The sequence below is a fragment of the Diceros bicornis genome, chromosome 18 (assembly GCF_020826845.1).
Source record: "Diceros bicornis minor isolate mBicDic1 chromosome 18, mDicBic1.mat.cur, whole genome shotgun sequence".
NCBI lineage: Eukaryota > Metazoa > Chordata > Mammalia > Perissodactyla > Rhinocerotidae > Diceros > Diceros bicornis.
In genome coordinates, this window is record NC_080757.1 from 49,156,637 (window position 1) to 49,173,993 (window position 17,357).

Sequence of the window (17,357 nt, forward strand, 5' to 3'; positions counted from 1 at the left end):
GAAGTGACTATTGTTAATCTTCTATGAGTATCATTCCAGAAATTTCTATCAGAGGTAGATAAATAGAAGGATAAGTAGATATATAGACAAAAACAATTTTTTAGAAATGGGGCCATGCTATATTTGCCACTCTTATTAAAATATTTAATTTTATATGAACTCAGTTGAAGTAAAGAAACAAGGGAAACTTAAGGAATTTCTAAAGTTTAGAAAAACGTTTCTTTACCATGTGAGATATGATTACTTAGAACATTAAAAACTAAAGATTAAAAATACATTGAGGTTAGAGTCATTTTTAGTTTTTTGGTTCAATTTTAAGAGTATTAGTTTGCTCCCTACTAAAAAAAAATAGAATTAACATGCTTATACTTCCTTCCACCCACCCCTACCACTATTTTGTCAATTAGAGTATCACTGATACATAGTTGAGATTTATAATATTTATATTCTATTCTATTACCATAATTCTCATGGTTATATAGAGTTAGGTTTCATGTAAATCAGTTATATGCTCACCACCAGGATTTTAGCACAAGTTCTCCATATCTGAGTCTTTTATTTTGATTCATCTGTTGACTGCTGAGATTTCATCACGTAATTCTTTTCAAGAAAGGCACATAGTTTTGTTCACTGCACTTTTGCATGCTTGAGAATCACTATATGTTCCCTTCTTTTTCTTTTTTTTTTTTTTTTGGTGAGGAAGATCAGCCCTGAGCTAACATCCATTGCCAATCCTCCTCTTGTTGCTGAGGAAGATTGGCCCTGGGCTAACATCCGTGTCCATCTTCCTCTACTTTATATGTGGGATGCCGCCACAGCATGGCTTGACAAGTGGTGTGTAGGTCCACACCTGGGATCCGAACCTGTGAACCCCGGGCCGCCGAAGTGGAGCACCTGAACTTAACCACTACGCCACTGGGCTGGCCCCTGTTCCCTTATTATTTTTTTTTTTTTTAACAATTTATTTATTTATTTATTTATTTCCCCCAAAGCCCCAGTAGATAGTTGTAGGTCATAGTTGCACATCCTTCCAGTTGCCGTATGTGGGACTCGGCCTCAGCATGGCCTGAAAAGCGGTGCGTCAGCGCACGCCCGGGATCTGAACCTGGGCCGCCAGCAGCGGAGCGCGCACACTTAACCGCTAAGCCACGGGGCTGGCCCCTGTTCCCTTATTTTTGAGGGACAGCTTGGCTGGGCATACAATTCTCTGGCCACCCTTTCTTTCCCTAAAGCTTTGTACATATTGTTCCCTGCCTTTGACACCAGCATTGCTCTTAAAACAGCTTCTTGAGTCATCTCCTGGGTGCCTGAATGTCATCCTCAAGTATTTTTTTTTTCAAGAGTGGTGCGGGTTCTATTGTCCTTGAGTTTTCCCCTGTTGGAGTTTAATCATAATATCCCCGAGCCATTCTTTTCCACACTCTAAATCAGTTTTTCTTGGTATACAGCGTGCTTTTTCAATATACACATTCAACTCCGTGATTACTCAACTCGTTGCTGTTTCTAATTCAGAATTAATTTTGTGATGGAGTTATGTTGATCCTTGGTTAATTCTGTGGTTTTATCTTCTTGTCTTGGAGTCTTTCTTTCATTGCACTTAGGTTATTAGTAAGTTCTCCTATCGCTCTAATTGTTTCTGATTTTTAAGGTATGTTTTCCTCCCCTCCAGAATGATGGCCCTTCCCTCTTTTCTTCCTTCCTTCCCTCACCTCACCTTTTTTGCTAAGTTAGTTTTTTACTTGATATAATATTTTTATAGTTATCCAGATACTTTTTTCCTTTATCTTACTTGGGCATAAAGTGGGCACTTCTGTCCACATCTACTATTTGTTTTGATATAATATGCATGAATTCTCTTTGACTCCTTTTCTGCCCTTGTTTTCAGCCTGCCTGTCTTCCTGTGCGTTTCAGTTTGAGGGCATAGGTATTTTGTTGCATTCCTTTTCTGTAGCTTGAGATTAGGATAAAGATGGAGAAGGAAAGCTTAGCTGGGGCTCTGAGCAACTTTTTGGTAGAGTAACTGATATCTGCTATGTCTTTTAACATTTTATTAATGTCCAACACCAGGGCTTGCTCTCTGTATTGGAGGGTTTTTCTTTTTCTATGGGACCTTTGAAGCCTATGCTTCTATTAGAAAGGATTAGCCTCAATTTTTCACTTTCCCAGTTTTATTCGTCTCTTTCCAGCAGCCATTTCTACTCCTTACAGTTACCCTCCTTTTCCCCCACCGGGCAGGATAGGGAAAAGGGAATGATTGCTCTTCAGTCTATTTCTCTCGAAAATTGGGGTATTAGAAGATATTCCTCAGCATTATTTCATCTCAGCAGTTCTACCTCTGAGGGAGGGGGACAGAATAGTATGTCTCACCAAACCATGTTAGAATCTTCTCTTTCTTTCCTTGACTACCACCATTTGAAATTTATGGCCAAGATGATATCCCTGTTTCCTTGTTTGGTTGCTGCCAGTGAAAGTTCTTTTGCTTTTAACATTTGTTTTGTTCTTTTCACAATTTTGGGCTATCTTTATCCAGAAGTTCCAGTGCCAGGTGTGTATGAGGCATAGGTTGGAATACAGTTATTGCTTTATTGCTAAAACCGTTCCAGCACCAGCTTAGTGACCGACTATCAGGGTGTTAAGGAAAGATTCATGGGTTAAGATTAACATTGTACTAGGTAGCCTCTATATCTCTCCAAACTCTTCAACATCCTTACTTCTATTTACTTGAAATTAGAGCAGTTACCATTGAGTCGTAGGACGGATCTACCCCTAGGGCTCCTAACTGGAGACTCCTCCTTTTCCTCCTTCCCCAGCCAGAGAATAGGGAGGGCCTTTCTCCCTACTTCCTATAGCTTTAACCCATTCTTGTACCAAGGCTTGTAGAATATAGATTTTGTAATTTGGTTACATTTGAGGTAATTTTCTTTAGTATTTTATACCATAAATCCTCCTTTTTAACATGTTGGATGCATTCTATCAACCTATAATTTATATTCCTGATTTTGCAATTTCTGATGTTGAGGTATGTTACTAAGATGTGTTGGTCTTCTGTGTGTTGTGTATTGAGAAGTAATGACTTCTTCCATTTCTTTTGTCTAAAGATTATCAAAAGGTGTTCAGGCTGTGTTTCCTAGCACTAATTTCACTGTAAAATGGTTACCAGTACTTAAAATATGTATTCCAACACCCCCAGAGACTTGGCTATCTAGTGGTTCCATCTTGGTCTTTCTCAAAGCCTGGAATGTGCTCCTTCCCTTGGGCACTTACATGAAACCTCAGTTAGAATGAGGATATCATCATCAGACTGCAAAATGATTTAGTCTGTGATGGAGGGCTGTGCTTTCAGGGACTTCAGAACTTCAAAACTTCACTCTTGAACTTCATGTTCAGTGTTTGTTGGGGATAGCCTAGTGGATGGAGTAGGAACCCTGTTCATCTTCTGTTTTGACCTACAAAAATGACAATTTCATGTAAGTCAACCTGGTAGTTCCTAGGCATTTAATAAAGCCATTTTCTCACCTAAACCACAACCAACAAGCCAGCAAGCCAAGCATCTCAGTGGACTTCCAGATGCTACCAGATGCTTGCGTGTGAGGGCCAATCACTTCCCTTGTCCCTGGAAGACATGCCAGTCTGCTTTAATACATGTAGAGTGGGCACATACCCAGTACAGTTATCTGGACCATAGCTCAATGCTTTTGGTTTAGGGGACTTGAATCTTTTCCTCTTATATTATAAGGTGCTCTTTAGCCGGCCTTAATTAAGCAAGTTCCTTGATCATGGTGCATCCTAATCCCCTTGTAGCATGTATTACGGATTCTGGACCACCTAGGCTTAGAGACCTCATTGACCACTCAGCATTCATCTTTGTGGATGGTGTCTGCTTTTACCTTCTCCACATTTTCCATGATTTACCACCTCCTGGTCAACATTAACTCCGTTAGGTATTATTCTTGGTCAACCCAAGTATCTAGTGGTCCAGTGTAAAGAAGATGTGCTACTTCATGTTTACCTTTGAGATGTGCCTACAAGTAAAGGACTGAACTGGAAAATCCAAAGAACTTTTTTTTGACATTTGCTTACGTGGAAGGGGCTAGGAACCAGTAAAACCTTGAATTTAAACACAGATCCACCTTGACAAAGGTCTTTGTGGTTATGAATACCATTGTTAAGATGTTCCCAGAGCATTAGGGTTTTTCTCCTGGACTCTACCATTTATCAGAAGAGATGCTTGCCAGAAGATGCTGACAGTGAAGAAACCTAGACAAAGACCAGAAAGGGCTCATGACATCTAGAAGTGGGCCAAGCACTGTTGGATTGAATAGACAAACCTAAGCTATTTCACTTTAAAAGGCTCCAGCAACCTTGAGATTTGTTCATTAACTAACATCCTTGAGCAACAGACCCTGACAAAATAACTAATAATTTATGAACATCTGTCTTTAGACTTGAAATTCCATTATCTCTATTTCATTTGTTCCTGATTTTTAAAAATGAATAAACTGAAATTTGAACATGGGCAGGGTCATTGATCAGTCTATCAGAACTCTTCAAATAACTCAGAGAAAGTTCCTATGGAAGTGCATCGTTCCTAGAGCCTAGGATGAGGCAGCTCCATTACTAACAATGTCATACCAACTTATGGCCATGTGTCTTTTCTTGGGGGAAAAATTCTATAATTCTTGTGCCTTATTTATAGGTCAATTGGTTACTTTTCCCTACAGTACTGTGAAATATTTTTCTCTCTATCAATTTTAAATCACACCCATTACCCCAATTTTTCTGAGGCTTTTGAAAACCAGATCTCAGGAGAATTTTCCACTTCCTTCTATTTCCTTTCAGTGTGTTATGTAATTGAATGATTTTTAACTAAAATTTATAATTTTATTATAATAATGTTTGATAATGTAACACTGACTAGAAATAATAATGTGTCCAAGAACTAAAAATAATTCATACCCTTGGCTGCCTGAAAAAAATGCAGTAATATCAATAAAATTTTAAATTTTCTGTTTTGTTGGGATTAACATTGTAGTTATGTGAATCACAAGTAAAATATGCACATTTTAAATAAGGAAAACTTTTCTTTACTACTTGGTATAGAATATAAGGAGAAAATTTTTATATTATTTTTTTCTGTGTATTACCAACAGTAGAATAATATGGAAGAAAGATCCCTAAGTTTTAAAAAGACATAAAATCCCTAGAATGCATCTTTGTTCTCAGATGCAAAATAAATTTTTCTATATTATTTTACACATTATTTTGTTCTGATAAGTGTATATATTCAAGAGTTAGTATACTTTTCTTTCTTCTAAATTGTATAATAAATTTATGAGTGGTCAGAAATTTCTTGTTCATTTTACAACTCTCTAAGAAAAATCACAATAAGAAAAAATTTTGAAACCTGTGTTTAAAAGCAAATTTAATTTGTGTTTTCGTTCTTAAGTTGCAATTAGAGGATGAGAATTTCAAATCTCAAAAGAAAATAACTTCTGAAATTTAGCGCAGCATGCACGCCTAGAGAAATGAATGCTATAGCTTTAAGATAAGGTAGTCTGGTGATTCATTGCACGAAACAAGATCGATTTGGAGCAGGCTCCTACTGTTAGCTTTTTTGAAGATGGATTCTCACGCCGAAAATAACACAACATATTCTAGATAACAGCAGTTTTTTCCCCTGAAATCCACCAAAACTGAAGAAAAATCCAAGTGACTGTTCTTAGCAGCTGTGTGGCCTGGAGTTCACTGGGGAAGCTGGCTTCCTGCAGTCCCCTATTCATCACCTGCTTCAAAGACAGCCTGGCTGGCTATAGTTTGCAGGCCAGGTAGGGTGCCATTGTGCACAGTCTGGGAGGATTAGTATCAAAGCTGCGGCAACCAGGCCCTTGGTCTCGGGCTGCCATTCAGTCTAGCGGGGAGAGGCTAAGACTGGCCAAGGTCACAGTCTCCAGTGTGGAGTGGACTGGGAAAGCATCCTGAGAATAGAATGCTTTTTATGAAATCATGGCGCAAGCTTGCAGCACAGCAGGTGCCCTTCTGGAACACATAACATCTGTTTATGTTGGTATACCGTAGCTGACAACGAGATAATAGAGCTTTGAAATTTATCATTTTATTTTTAAAAAGACAACTGTATATACAATAATCCAGATGCGTATTTAGCTCTGATCTTTTATTTGAAAATCATAAAACTGACCGATTCAGTTGCTGCTTTTGATGTGTACATATTTAAGCAAAAAGCAAAGCATACTGTCTATTAACTGTTTATAACCATTGGTGATCAGTAATACCCGAATTCTTGGGGAGGAAATACCTAGCATTCAACATAATTTTTTTCAATGTTCAGGCATTTGTGTCAACAGATTGCAGAACGATTTACTGAATATGCCCAACTGTCTTGAATATTAGGAGGTTTGGATAAAATCCCCCCCAAAATGAGAGTATTTCAAGGATGAGGTAATAATGACGCAAAAATAAAATTTTCAACTTGGACAAATTAGAGAAAAATTAAGCTGTCCATGAGTTGTCATGACGACAAGGATGTTCTGTTGATGAACTGTCCTCCTCATTGTCCAATCAGATAGTAGAGCTGAAGCTGGAGCATGAACAGGAGAAGACGCACCTATTACAGCAGCGTAACGCAGAGAAGGATAGCCTAGTCCGAGACCATGAACGGGAAATTGAAAACCTGGAAAAACAGCTTCGCGCTGCCAATATGGAGCACGAAAATCAAATTCAAGAGTTCAAGAAACGAGATTCACAGGTAATTATCAATAATATTTTATAAAACGGTTATCTATTTTTAAAAAGTCATCAGCGTTTAATGTTTTCTTGTTATTCTTGTTGATGCACGCTGTTTGATCATTTGCAAAACTGACATATAAATGTGATTTTTTTGTTTTCTCCCCCCACCCCGTTTTGAGGATGAATAAGGCTTTAACTACAGAAACCACAGGTAGCCAGATTAAAAATCCCATGGCGCGCTATAACTTGGCCCCTTTTTTATAATCTTGTCTCAGTTCCTTTCATGATGGATTTTTTTAAGGTATCTGCCCCTTACCCCTCCCCTTAGCCTTAGCAAATCCTATGAAATATATCAGCCTCACTCCTTGCTTTTTGTTTTAATCTCTGTAGGTAATCAAGCAGCTGTTTTAATATTTGCTTTTCCTTCCTAGTGTTGCTTTTTTTCATGAGACTCTATATTTGATTAGATCACTCAGATGGTAATTGATAAATGACTCCAGAGAAGGGCTATTTCCCATCAGGTCTGTTGCTTTTTCCTACATGCACATACACATGCCTCCTAGCCTCCATCTCTGTAAGCCCTGTTGGAAGCCATTTGGCAGAATAACCCCCAGCTGTGGTAGCATTTGACTCTTCAAACTTATGGATGAAATGTGCACTGTCAGCATGGAAAATTATCTTTATAAATTTCAGATGAACAAAATCTTATTGGGTGTGTATCTTTGTGGTACAATACATTCTTTAGGGTATATATAATCAAAGGCCTTTAGTATATCTTCTTGAGGAGATTGCTGTGAAATTTTATTAAAGAAAAATTGAAGAGCAATTGATAACAATAAAAAGATAATTTTCTTTTCTAATAACACCATGCCATATGCTAGGTCTAAATACCTCTTTTCCCATTGAAATCTAACCATATTATCCACACCACACATAAGCTCATAAGCTTCTTCCTAGTTATCCTTCCTCCCCAAATAATATAATTTTTAGGCAATGAAATAAACCTTCTATTTGTTATGATACGTGTTTAAACTATTTTATAATTATCTAAACATAAAAATACTACTGATTAAATAAGATGTTAATTTCTTGAGTGGAGGGCAGGAGGCGGTAAGGCAAAGAATAGGAGTTATTGGTTATTTTTCATTTGACCTTGAGTTGTCTTTTACTTTCAGAGAATGACTGAGGCAATATAAATATATTCAGTACAGGTTTTATGTCAATAATATACATTTATGGGAAAATTATTTTCAGTTTATTTTATAGAGGTTTGCTAACTAAAAAGGTAGTCATTGTAGTAGCCATGGTACCAGAATAGTCAGGTGGTTCCTGTTAAATCACTGTGTATTGTGTATTTGCCACCAACCTCATTAGAGCCTTTATAAAATATATGCTGGTCTTTTGATTGTTAACCATATAATTTATTAAGAATATTTTCAAACTTACATTCTCCTTCAAAGATGATGCTAAGCCTTACCATTGTCTTCTATAAGATATTTGGGTTCTGAGTCAGTGTAGGGTCTGTTTGCATAGCAAAATTGAATAATTAATACAATAAAATAGATTAATTTATATATCTTTCTACTATTTTGGTGCTGTTGTGGAAAGCCAACCCAAGTGGAGGCCAAATTTAGAGGAAATCTTTGTGATTTTGTGTATGTCGTTATCTGCCATATATAGGGTGCGGTTCTTCCAATGACAAATAACAAAAGAGAATTTTAGAATTATTACATATACTTAAGCCACAGGGAGAGTATAATAAGGTTATTAATTGAATTTCTTCTAATTGGAATATAAAGTATGAGGATCATATGACCTCTTCAAATGCTGTTGATAGGATTATATTTCTCATATTTTGTGTCTTTCTTGCAACAATTGGAATTGCTGTCATGGGAATGCTAGTAAGCAATGGAAACTTAGGCTAAATGCATTCTTGATCAAAATGAAAATGATTTTCTGTCTAAGCTATACTTAGTTGTTTTTAGAGAATGTATTTTTAAAAACTATTATCAATAAGTTATATTTTTAAAAATCTTATCAAATATACCAAAATGCTAATAATTTGTATTTATTTTTGGTTATTCATTGAGGATATTAATTCAAAGCTTCCTTCGGGTAAGTCCTAAATTTTCCAAAAATATCTTTTCATGACTGTGGTCTAAATAATCTAATGTAATAGCTTTTAAGTCCTGAATTCCATTCACAAATTTCAAAATAACGAAGTGGGCGTATATTTTTTAAAATAGAAGATCTTTTTTCAAATCAGTGTTTTGTGGCTTGATGCAGCAAATATTGGATTGTATAATTTTTAACTTTAGCTCCAGAGTGACATTTGATTTTCAGTTCATGTTTGGCTGCTCCCGTTTAGCAATGGAGGCCATTTTGTAAAAAGGACTGTTTGAAATACTTAACCAAAGGAGAACTAGGGAAATATCTGTTTTGGATACTGTAGCTTTGTTTGCTGCTTTTTCTTACATCAGATTCTTCAATGCAGACAATATACTAAAAATCTACTTTTGGCTTCTTCCAAATATGTAATATATTGTATACTGATAAGAAAATCATTATTACAAAGTATAGTTACCTACCATAAGATGAATCATATGTCAACCAGGAACTCCCTTTTGGTGACTATGCTATATAATTATTACAGGTTAGTTGTTATTCAAGTAATTTCTGTTTTATAGAGAAGTGGTAAGATATGGTAATGCAACTACAGACAGTTAACCATTTCCCTCATTTTATTTGGTGCATTTAGATAGTTATTCTATGCATATATTATATTTTTGTCATAATACCTTGATTTTCAATGGTAGAATATTTTACCTTGTGATACTTACATTTGCTAAAATGCATATTAAATTTTACCACCCTCATACAAAATTTTCAGTCTGGTATCTACCTAAGGTCATAATGTTTAAGAGAAAGCATCCAGATCAGTATATATCAAGACATATAGAAATTCACAACCTCATTGTCAAATATTTCTCATTTTCCAGATCCCTCTTATTGAAATTAATTTGGAGAATGATTTTATTGATTCAATCGTGTTTTTTAATATAAAGAAAATTTAGTTTAGTTATGATCGTCTTAGGAAAGCTTCTAACATGATAGTTCTACATGTAATTCTTGTTTTGCTTTTGAACTGCAATGTAGTGGAAAAATTTCTGCAGTCTATCCATTTGAATTACAAGAAAAATAGAACATAGGTTACTTGATTCCTTTATTGTTCTTTCAGGACCCTGAACCACTTAGAGATTGCTTGATTTTTTTATGTTTGTTGCCAAAGTGAGTGATGTGTATGAATACTGTAGAGGCTGTTACAGAGAACCTTTGTGATCTGCCCCAGAGGTGGTGTCACCATCTTAGGACAGCTATGTGACCTGTTGAGGTACAGACAAATCAAGGAGTCAGGGTAACCACAGCAGCCACTGTGAACCACCATCAGAATCATGCGAATTAGATACAACAGACTTGGAGAAGGTTATCAGCCATAGCTGAAAATATATTAAACCTAGAATTTGTATTTAGTAAAATGGGTGTTGCCTAACATGGGCATCTTGATGCCTTTCTTGCTTCCTTAAACTGACAATTATGATTCTAATATGAACAATTTTTGCATAATAAATGGACAGACCATCTTGATTTTGCCATATTGATACACAGTAAGAGGCTGTACCTATCACTGATTCTAAAATATGGGGTTTTCCGAAATCCTCATCTTTCTCGCTTCTATTTAACAAAAAATTTTCCGGAAAAGATATTTATGATGACAATTTTAATTTTTAAAATTATGTCTTAATAACATTACTTTATTTTCCATGACTTTGGGAATCTGGGCACAAGATAAAAATCTCCATTTGTAAACTGGGTGTGTGCATGCGTGCAGTGAATTAAGCACTGGCTGTCATTCTTCAAAGATTACTTAAGGATGAGTGTAACAGTATGTATGTTCTGAATATAATTGTTAAACCTGTAGATGGTCTTTGTGCTGTTTTTGAGTAACATTTTTCTATTGAAAACACTTGATTTTGATTTCTTTATATGCCAACTACTTTCAAATTGGATTTGAGGCAGCATTTTATAATAAACATACACTGAAGCAGGTAAAATATAACTGAAAATAATAATTAAGCAGTAAATGATATTAACCACATTAAAAAATCTATACTTCAAAAATGCTTCAGGAAAAAAATGCTTCAGTTAAATATAAGTTTTAGCTCTGAGCTTGCCTGGAAGCCACAGTGAAGAGGGAAACATGATGAATTGTGTAATTCTGATTATCTAATGAAAGAAAGCATACCAATTCATTTTTTTTCCTAGCTCTCAATTCTAAGAGAAATTTATGACGTGAGACTTAATATAAAGGACACTGACCAATATAGCTGATGATGTTCTCTCTATATATTAAAACATTTGGAAATAAAATCTGGTGGGAAAACCTTAGATTCTTTATGTACTTTCACAAAATGTGATCAGCAGATTTTGTTTTAATGTGCCAAAATTTCGTTTTAATTTGTGGAGAATACCATTATTCTCAACGTCAAAAAATAGTTGTTTTGAGAGATCCAATTTTGTGCATATTATGAATCAAAAGAAAGCTTATTTTAAGTCATGATCCTACCAAATTCTAGTACTATCACTATATGACTGTTCCAGAAACCTTACAAAATGTCTTTAGGAAGTCAAAATTAGAAACATGGCTGAGGTTAGAAGTAGTTTAAAAGTTAATGCGTTAGTGTGAATTTCGAAACGTGTTCTCTCTTTCGTATATCTGCTTCTCTTCTCTGAATTTATACTGTGGAAACTGTAAGAAATGATAAAATCAAATGGTAATTTGGTCCAGGAGTGTAGGATATTTGTACCTGTCCTAAAATGGTTCACATCCTACCTAATAACCAAAATTGCATTTCATCATTATTTATTCATCAGTATCATTTTCTTGGTTTTGAGGGAGTAAATATTTTTATGTCTTTGGGTCAAACTCTACTAATTGCTTGGATAAACCAAACTACATAAACCATATTTTCCCCCAATGTAATGAGGCTGTTGCTGTTAATGTAGCCCTGCTTTTTGTTCCCCTCGTCTCCCTAGTGACACACACAGTCACATCAGAGTAGGTGCCTGGTGTTCCAGCTGTGTACACACCACACTTTGATACTTATCCCCTGATGCACTGAGCTATTTGTAGTAGAGAGAAAGAGGAGTGGAATTAAGTGTGTTTTAAGTATTAGTGGGTTTTGCTGCAATGTACAGAATGTTTAATGTCAAACATTAGAAGAGCTGCTGGGAAAATGTTTTCTAATAATTCACTTTATTTTGCAAAAAGAAAATAAGACTTTTTCAGTGGACTTGTGATAAAACCACCAGTTAAAATTTTCAATTTATTTTCTTTATGTGAAGTTTTATAGTATTATCTAAGTGCTATATTTAAGATAGACCAAGAATTTTCTATATACATTTAAAATGTAAATAGAGGTTTTCCTAACTAAGCCATTTTTAAAAGCCTGTGGGGGAAATATTGTTTTTCTGACACCAAAAGCGTAGATTATATAGAAGTTTTCAAATAGGACCAAAGTCCTTCTCATATTTTGATGTAGATGCATTGATGCAAAGATCTCATTTTGTTAGTATCCAATGATTGTGTGTCTAATAGTATTGAATGAATTTAATAATATATTGTATTTATATACTTATATATATATATATATAACTTTGTATAAGAATATTATTTCCTAGGTACTTAATTAGGAGAAAATATAGGAAGATGATACCCTTTCAAGTAAAGTTTACATTTTTTGCTGGTCACCAGCTTTATTTTTCCATTATAATTCTAAAATTCTTTAATTATTTTCATCTTCTAAGCACAAAAGTAGCATATATACCTATAATTAAACCATTATATATAATTCAACTTGGTCCTCATTGTGGAGAAAATTATTTTAAGTTTAAAAAACAGAAACAGGCTGAGGCAAAGAAATTGATTTCTCTAAGAATGATCCATTTGTACAAGTATTACACAGCGTATCTTTAGTCCTGTGCATATTTTTTAAATGTGGCAGTTACCATGGAGACCACATTCTCTGGCACGTGGTCCACTTTTAGATAAAGAATATTCCTTTTAAAGACAAACCTTCCAAGTAATAACATATAAAGTACTTCCTTTGCATTAACAACTTCATGTCAATTAATAATGATTGCTTTAAAAATCTGCCTTTTGTTCTCATTATACTTAATAGATTTTTTATAAATATTAAAATTGTTCTTAAGAATTAGTAATTAAATGCTGGAGATATTTCAAATAGGGGGTACAATGTGATCACTCTGCAGTGGTGAAAATTGGGGAGATCGCAAGGAAACACAAGTCTGTGTATACAGTATGTTCTGCCAGACAAAAGAAGCTTGTAGTCATATCAAGTGTCTAAGTATCCAGCAATAATATAGTCAGATTAAGTAATCTAAAGAGATGACCGCATCCAATTATTTTCAGTTTATAGCTGAGGAGTCTGTGGTTCAAGGACATTATCTTGCCCAAGGTCACAGAACAAGCAAACCATGGCGTCTTAATCTTAATTCAGTGTTCTTTCTTTATCTCACAGCCTCATCCAAGAAAGATTTTAGATTTTTGGAGCGATTTGGACATGGCAAAAAAAGAGCAGGGTTATATGTGAATCTTTGCCTGGCACGGGAGAGAGACACTGGTACTCTTTGTTCCCCCTGCTGAGATTCTCATCGCAATTTGTATTTCTTGCAGTGATTTGCCATACTTAGTGTTGCTGCAAAGTCGTAATTGAATCGTGCTGCTTGAGTTCCAGTTTTAGGAAGTAGTACCTCCTAGAACAACGCTGAATTTCTATGCTTGTTTATGTTTAACAGCAGCAGCAGCAACAAATATTTATTGTATGCTTCCTATGCGCCAAGCTCTCTACTATGTCCTTTACATTGTATTATCTCATTCGATCCTTTCAATACCCTGTAAGGATTAAATTTCCTATTTGGAAACTCTGTTTTGACCTTCTTACCTGGGTCAGAAGATGACGGGATGTATTTCCATATTGCTGATGAGAAAAGATCCCGAAAGCATAGGAAATTGCCCCAGGTTACATAACCAGTTGTTAGTGTAGTGGAGACTCATGGCAAGTTCCCCGCCCCGTATGCCTGCTTGTTTATAAACTTGTTGTCTCTGAATTTCACTTATTCTGCATAAATGCCATTATATTTTCAATTTTGGATTGTTAATACGTTTCTAGATTTAAAATACTGATACCCATAACTCAGACTATGTAAATCCAAATCAAGTTTTAGCCAGTAGTTCTAGTCTTTCTCCAAAGCCACAAACCGTGGATGGCTTCTGAGACAAATTAAACTCTGAAGAGATATGCATTTCTTAATATTTTATTTGGAATAGAATTCCTTCCCACAAATTTCCGAATTTGTAGAACGGAAAAATGAATATATTTTTGAAATGGATTCACTTTTGGTTTTCACATTATTACTGAAATAAGAAGATATGTGCAAAGTAAGAATCCAGTAAGCTTTTAGGTGAATGGGGCCTACTGATCTCTGTAAGAATTGCTTAGGAATGTGCATTTAGTGCTGGTTAAGTATGGTTTGTTATGAATGGTTTATTGTAGGTGGATGTCTGTTATATTCACATATTAATTTGGAATATTACGTATCATCCGTTTATTTTATGGAATGTATTTTTAAATCTCAAAGACTTCAGTGTTCGTATTTATTTCCTAATGGAACCCATATAAGGATCCTATTGCATGACAACAGCTATTCAAAACCCTTTAGAAGTGAGGTCAAGGTGGTTTAGTAAGTTTAAACCTGGAGACTTTCTCAATAGAAATAACAAAGAATAATTAGAAAATGTGTTTCTTTTAGAATCCTCAGAAACAATTTATAGTGATGCACTCTTGGCTTAATTCTAGAGTTATTTTGGTCAAAATGAAAAGTTTTCAGATGAATTCTTTTTTAACATGAAATACCACAGAGATAAATAGTTATTCCACATGCTGAATGTCATTCCCAGGACATAAGGGAACATGCTTCGTTCCTGTTAGCACGTTGCTCTTCCTCCCTCGCCTCTGCCTCACTGAAATTACTGAGAACATGGGCAGAAATCATCTTCGAGGAAATGTTGGATGGAAAACTCTTCTTCCTTGATGTCTTGGAGAAGTCGTGTTTGGATTTCTGACTCAGTCAGTTCTCTCAGAGATGATGTCTCTATTTGTATATTTTAGGTAATTTTTTGTGACAGAGAGGTGGAAGCCAAGGTGCAAGAAATGATTGGCAAAATGATGATATCATCAAGTGTTCAAAGAGCTGGCAAATTGAAGCTTATTAACCTGTCATTTCGTGCTCCATTCAGGACTAATTGGAATCATGCCTAGTTGCATGATATGAAAGATATTTAACACCTGAGTATTTTTTCATGAGAAAAATGACAGAAATTGATGTCAGGGAGACCTTAAACTCCTATTTGAGGAGGAGAGCAAGGCATTACATGAAAATAATAGTCTATTTTCAAACTACTTTAATATTTGTCTATAGAAAATGTTTGAAAAATATCGTCATTAGGAGGAAACTTTTTAGATAATAAAAATTGGCCTAATTGAACCCCAACGCATTGAAATTGGTAGATGAATGTGAAACTTGAACTGTTTTTCAGTTGAAACAAATACTAAAATTCAGTAAAAATTATTTTTCTTCACTTGCTTTAACAATTATTTTAAATTGTTACTTGACCTCTCGAGTACTTTTGGATATTTGTATACTGGGAGGTTGGGGAAAGATCACAAGAAATCAGAAAGACACAATACACAACTAGAGTTACAGGATTTGAAAATGTGTATTTTTCTGGTTAATTTTTTTTTTTTTTTTGTGAGGAGATCAGCCCTGAGCTAACACCCGCCAATCCTCCTCCTTTTTTGCTGAGGAAGACGGCCCTGGGCTAACATCTGTGCCCATCTTCCTCCACTTTATATGGGACGCCGCCACAGCATGGCTTACCAAGCAGTGCGTCGGTGCGCGCCCGGGATCCGAACCAGCGAACCCCAGGCCGCCGCAGCGGAGCGCGCGCACTTAACCGCTTGCGCCACCGGGCCGGCCCTTTTCTGGTTAATTTTGATTTGTGTTGCTTCCATGTGAAGTTAAGGCCTGAAAATGAGTGAATGGTGAAAATGAGTGAGTGAAGTTTGCCGAAGTATGTGGCCTGGATCTGGGGTCTCTTTCCTTGTTCGTGGGGGCAATTGCAATGCAACATTAGTCTCGTGGGGTGTGTGTGTGTCTCCCACTGATCCGTCGCTCTGTGGTACAGAAGAGCTTTCAGTGAACATGGAACCAACAGTCCAGCTAGGCCCCGCATCTCAAAAAGAGGGAATTTTCCAGTGTAAAGACTTGAAAGGTCTTTAAAAAGATTAAAATTAAACTGATGATTCATTCATCTTAAGTTTGCTCCTTAAGTCAGTATTTATTAATGAAACAAACCCCAGATCCCTAGGGTCAAGTTGGACCTTATTTATTTTGTTATTTGCAAAGATGTCATTTAATGTACAAAATGCATGTGTTCACCAAATGTTTCCTGAAAAGCTAATTTCTGGTAATGTAAATGTTTTCCTCACTGGTTGGGCAAATTGTATGATGGTTCCAGATATAGTGATGTTGGCATGTGCAACAAGAGAAGTGGAGTGTGAAGGCTGAAAACTTTTTGTTCTTCAGTTATTCAAAAATTACTGCCAAAGCTGTCATTAGACAAAAGCCATGAGTTCAAGAGGTGCACTGTGTTCCTGGCTCCCCTATTAAAGTCAATCCTGGCTGTGCATATGCTGGTTCAGACTTTGGGAGACATGTGAATATGCACTCTTGTACTTTCATCTCTTTAACCATTTCTAGTGACATGCAGTAAACATCCCAATCTATTGCCATAAAGTTGATGTTTCTTAAAAAAAAATCGTTCAATTCAGAAATAAGAGTAGTAGAGTAAATCTTCTCATGAAAATCATAATTATTGTTAACTATTCTGATTGCTCTTTGAAATCTCATAGTTCCAGATTGATATTGACAAAATGGAACTCTGTGACTTGAAAATTTTATATTTGTGACTCTTAGAATAGTATATAAACCAAATTTATTTCCATGTAAATTTTCCTATCTGTAAAAATTAGGCAAAATTATGTATATGGAAATTCCTTATGACATAGACTGTATTGAATTTGATTCATTTACTCAATAAAGATTTCTTGAGTACTACTCTGTGGCAGGCCCTGGTGTGGAGGTACATACCTTTAGGAAATGCCTTTCACTTTCTGGTATATGTGAATATTGCCCCAGAGTTGTATAGGGCATGACCTATATAACCCCCTAGGGGGTTGCTGCACTGGGTTCAGCAAAGAACAAGATAGACCAGTACTCTGCTCTGAAGGAACTTAAACTTGAATGGGGAAAGACAGATGATAACACAAAAAACAAATTTACAAGGAGAGCATCACATGGCAATAAGTGGTAGGTGGAGAATTAAAATGGAGAGATATGATACAGTGACTGAGTGATTATGTTAGCTGGCCATCAGAGAAACCCTCTCCAAGGAAGAGCTATTTAAGCTAAGA

At 35.7% G+C, this 17,357-nt stretch overlaps 1 protein-coding gene across 5 annotated transcripts in view; it reads left to right on the top strand.

Annotated features, from left to right (window-relative positions):
- CEP112 (centrosomal protein 112) overlaps positions 1–17,357 on the top strand; it is a 449,184-nt gene that overhangs the window by 217,802 nt on the left and 214,025 nt on the right. For all 5 annotated transcript variants that reach the window (XM_058561414.1, XM_058561413.1, XM_058561415.1 and 2 more), the window contains one exon: positions 6,581–6,763. In XM_058561414.1, the coding sequence (XP_058417397.1) occupies positions 6,581–6,763 (183 nt within the window). The remainder of the gene's footprint in view (positions 1–6,580; positions 6,764–17,357) is intronic.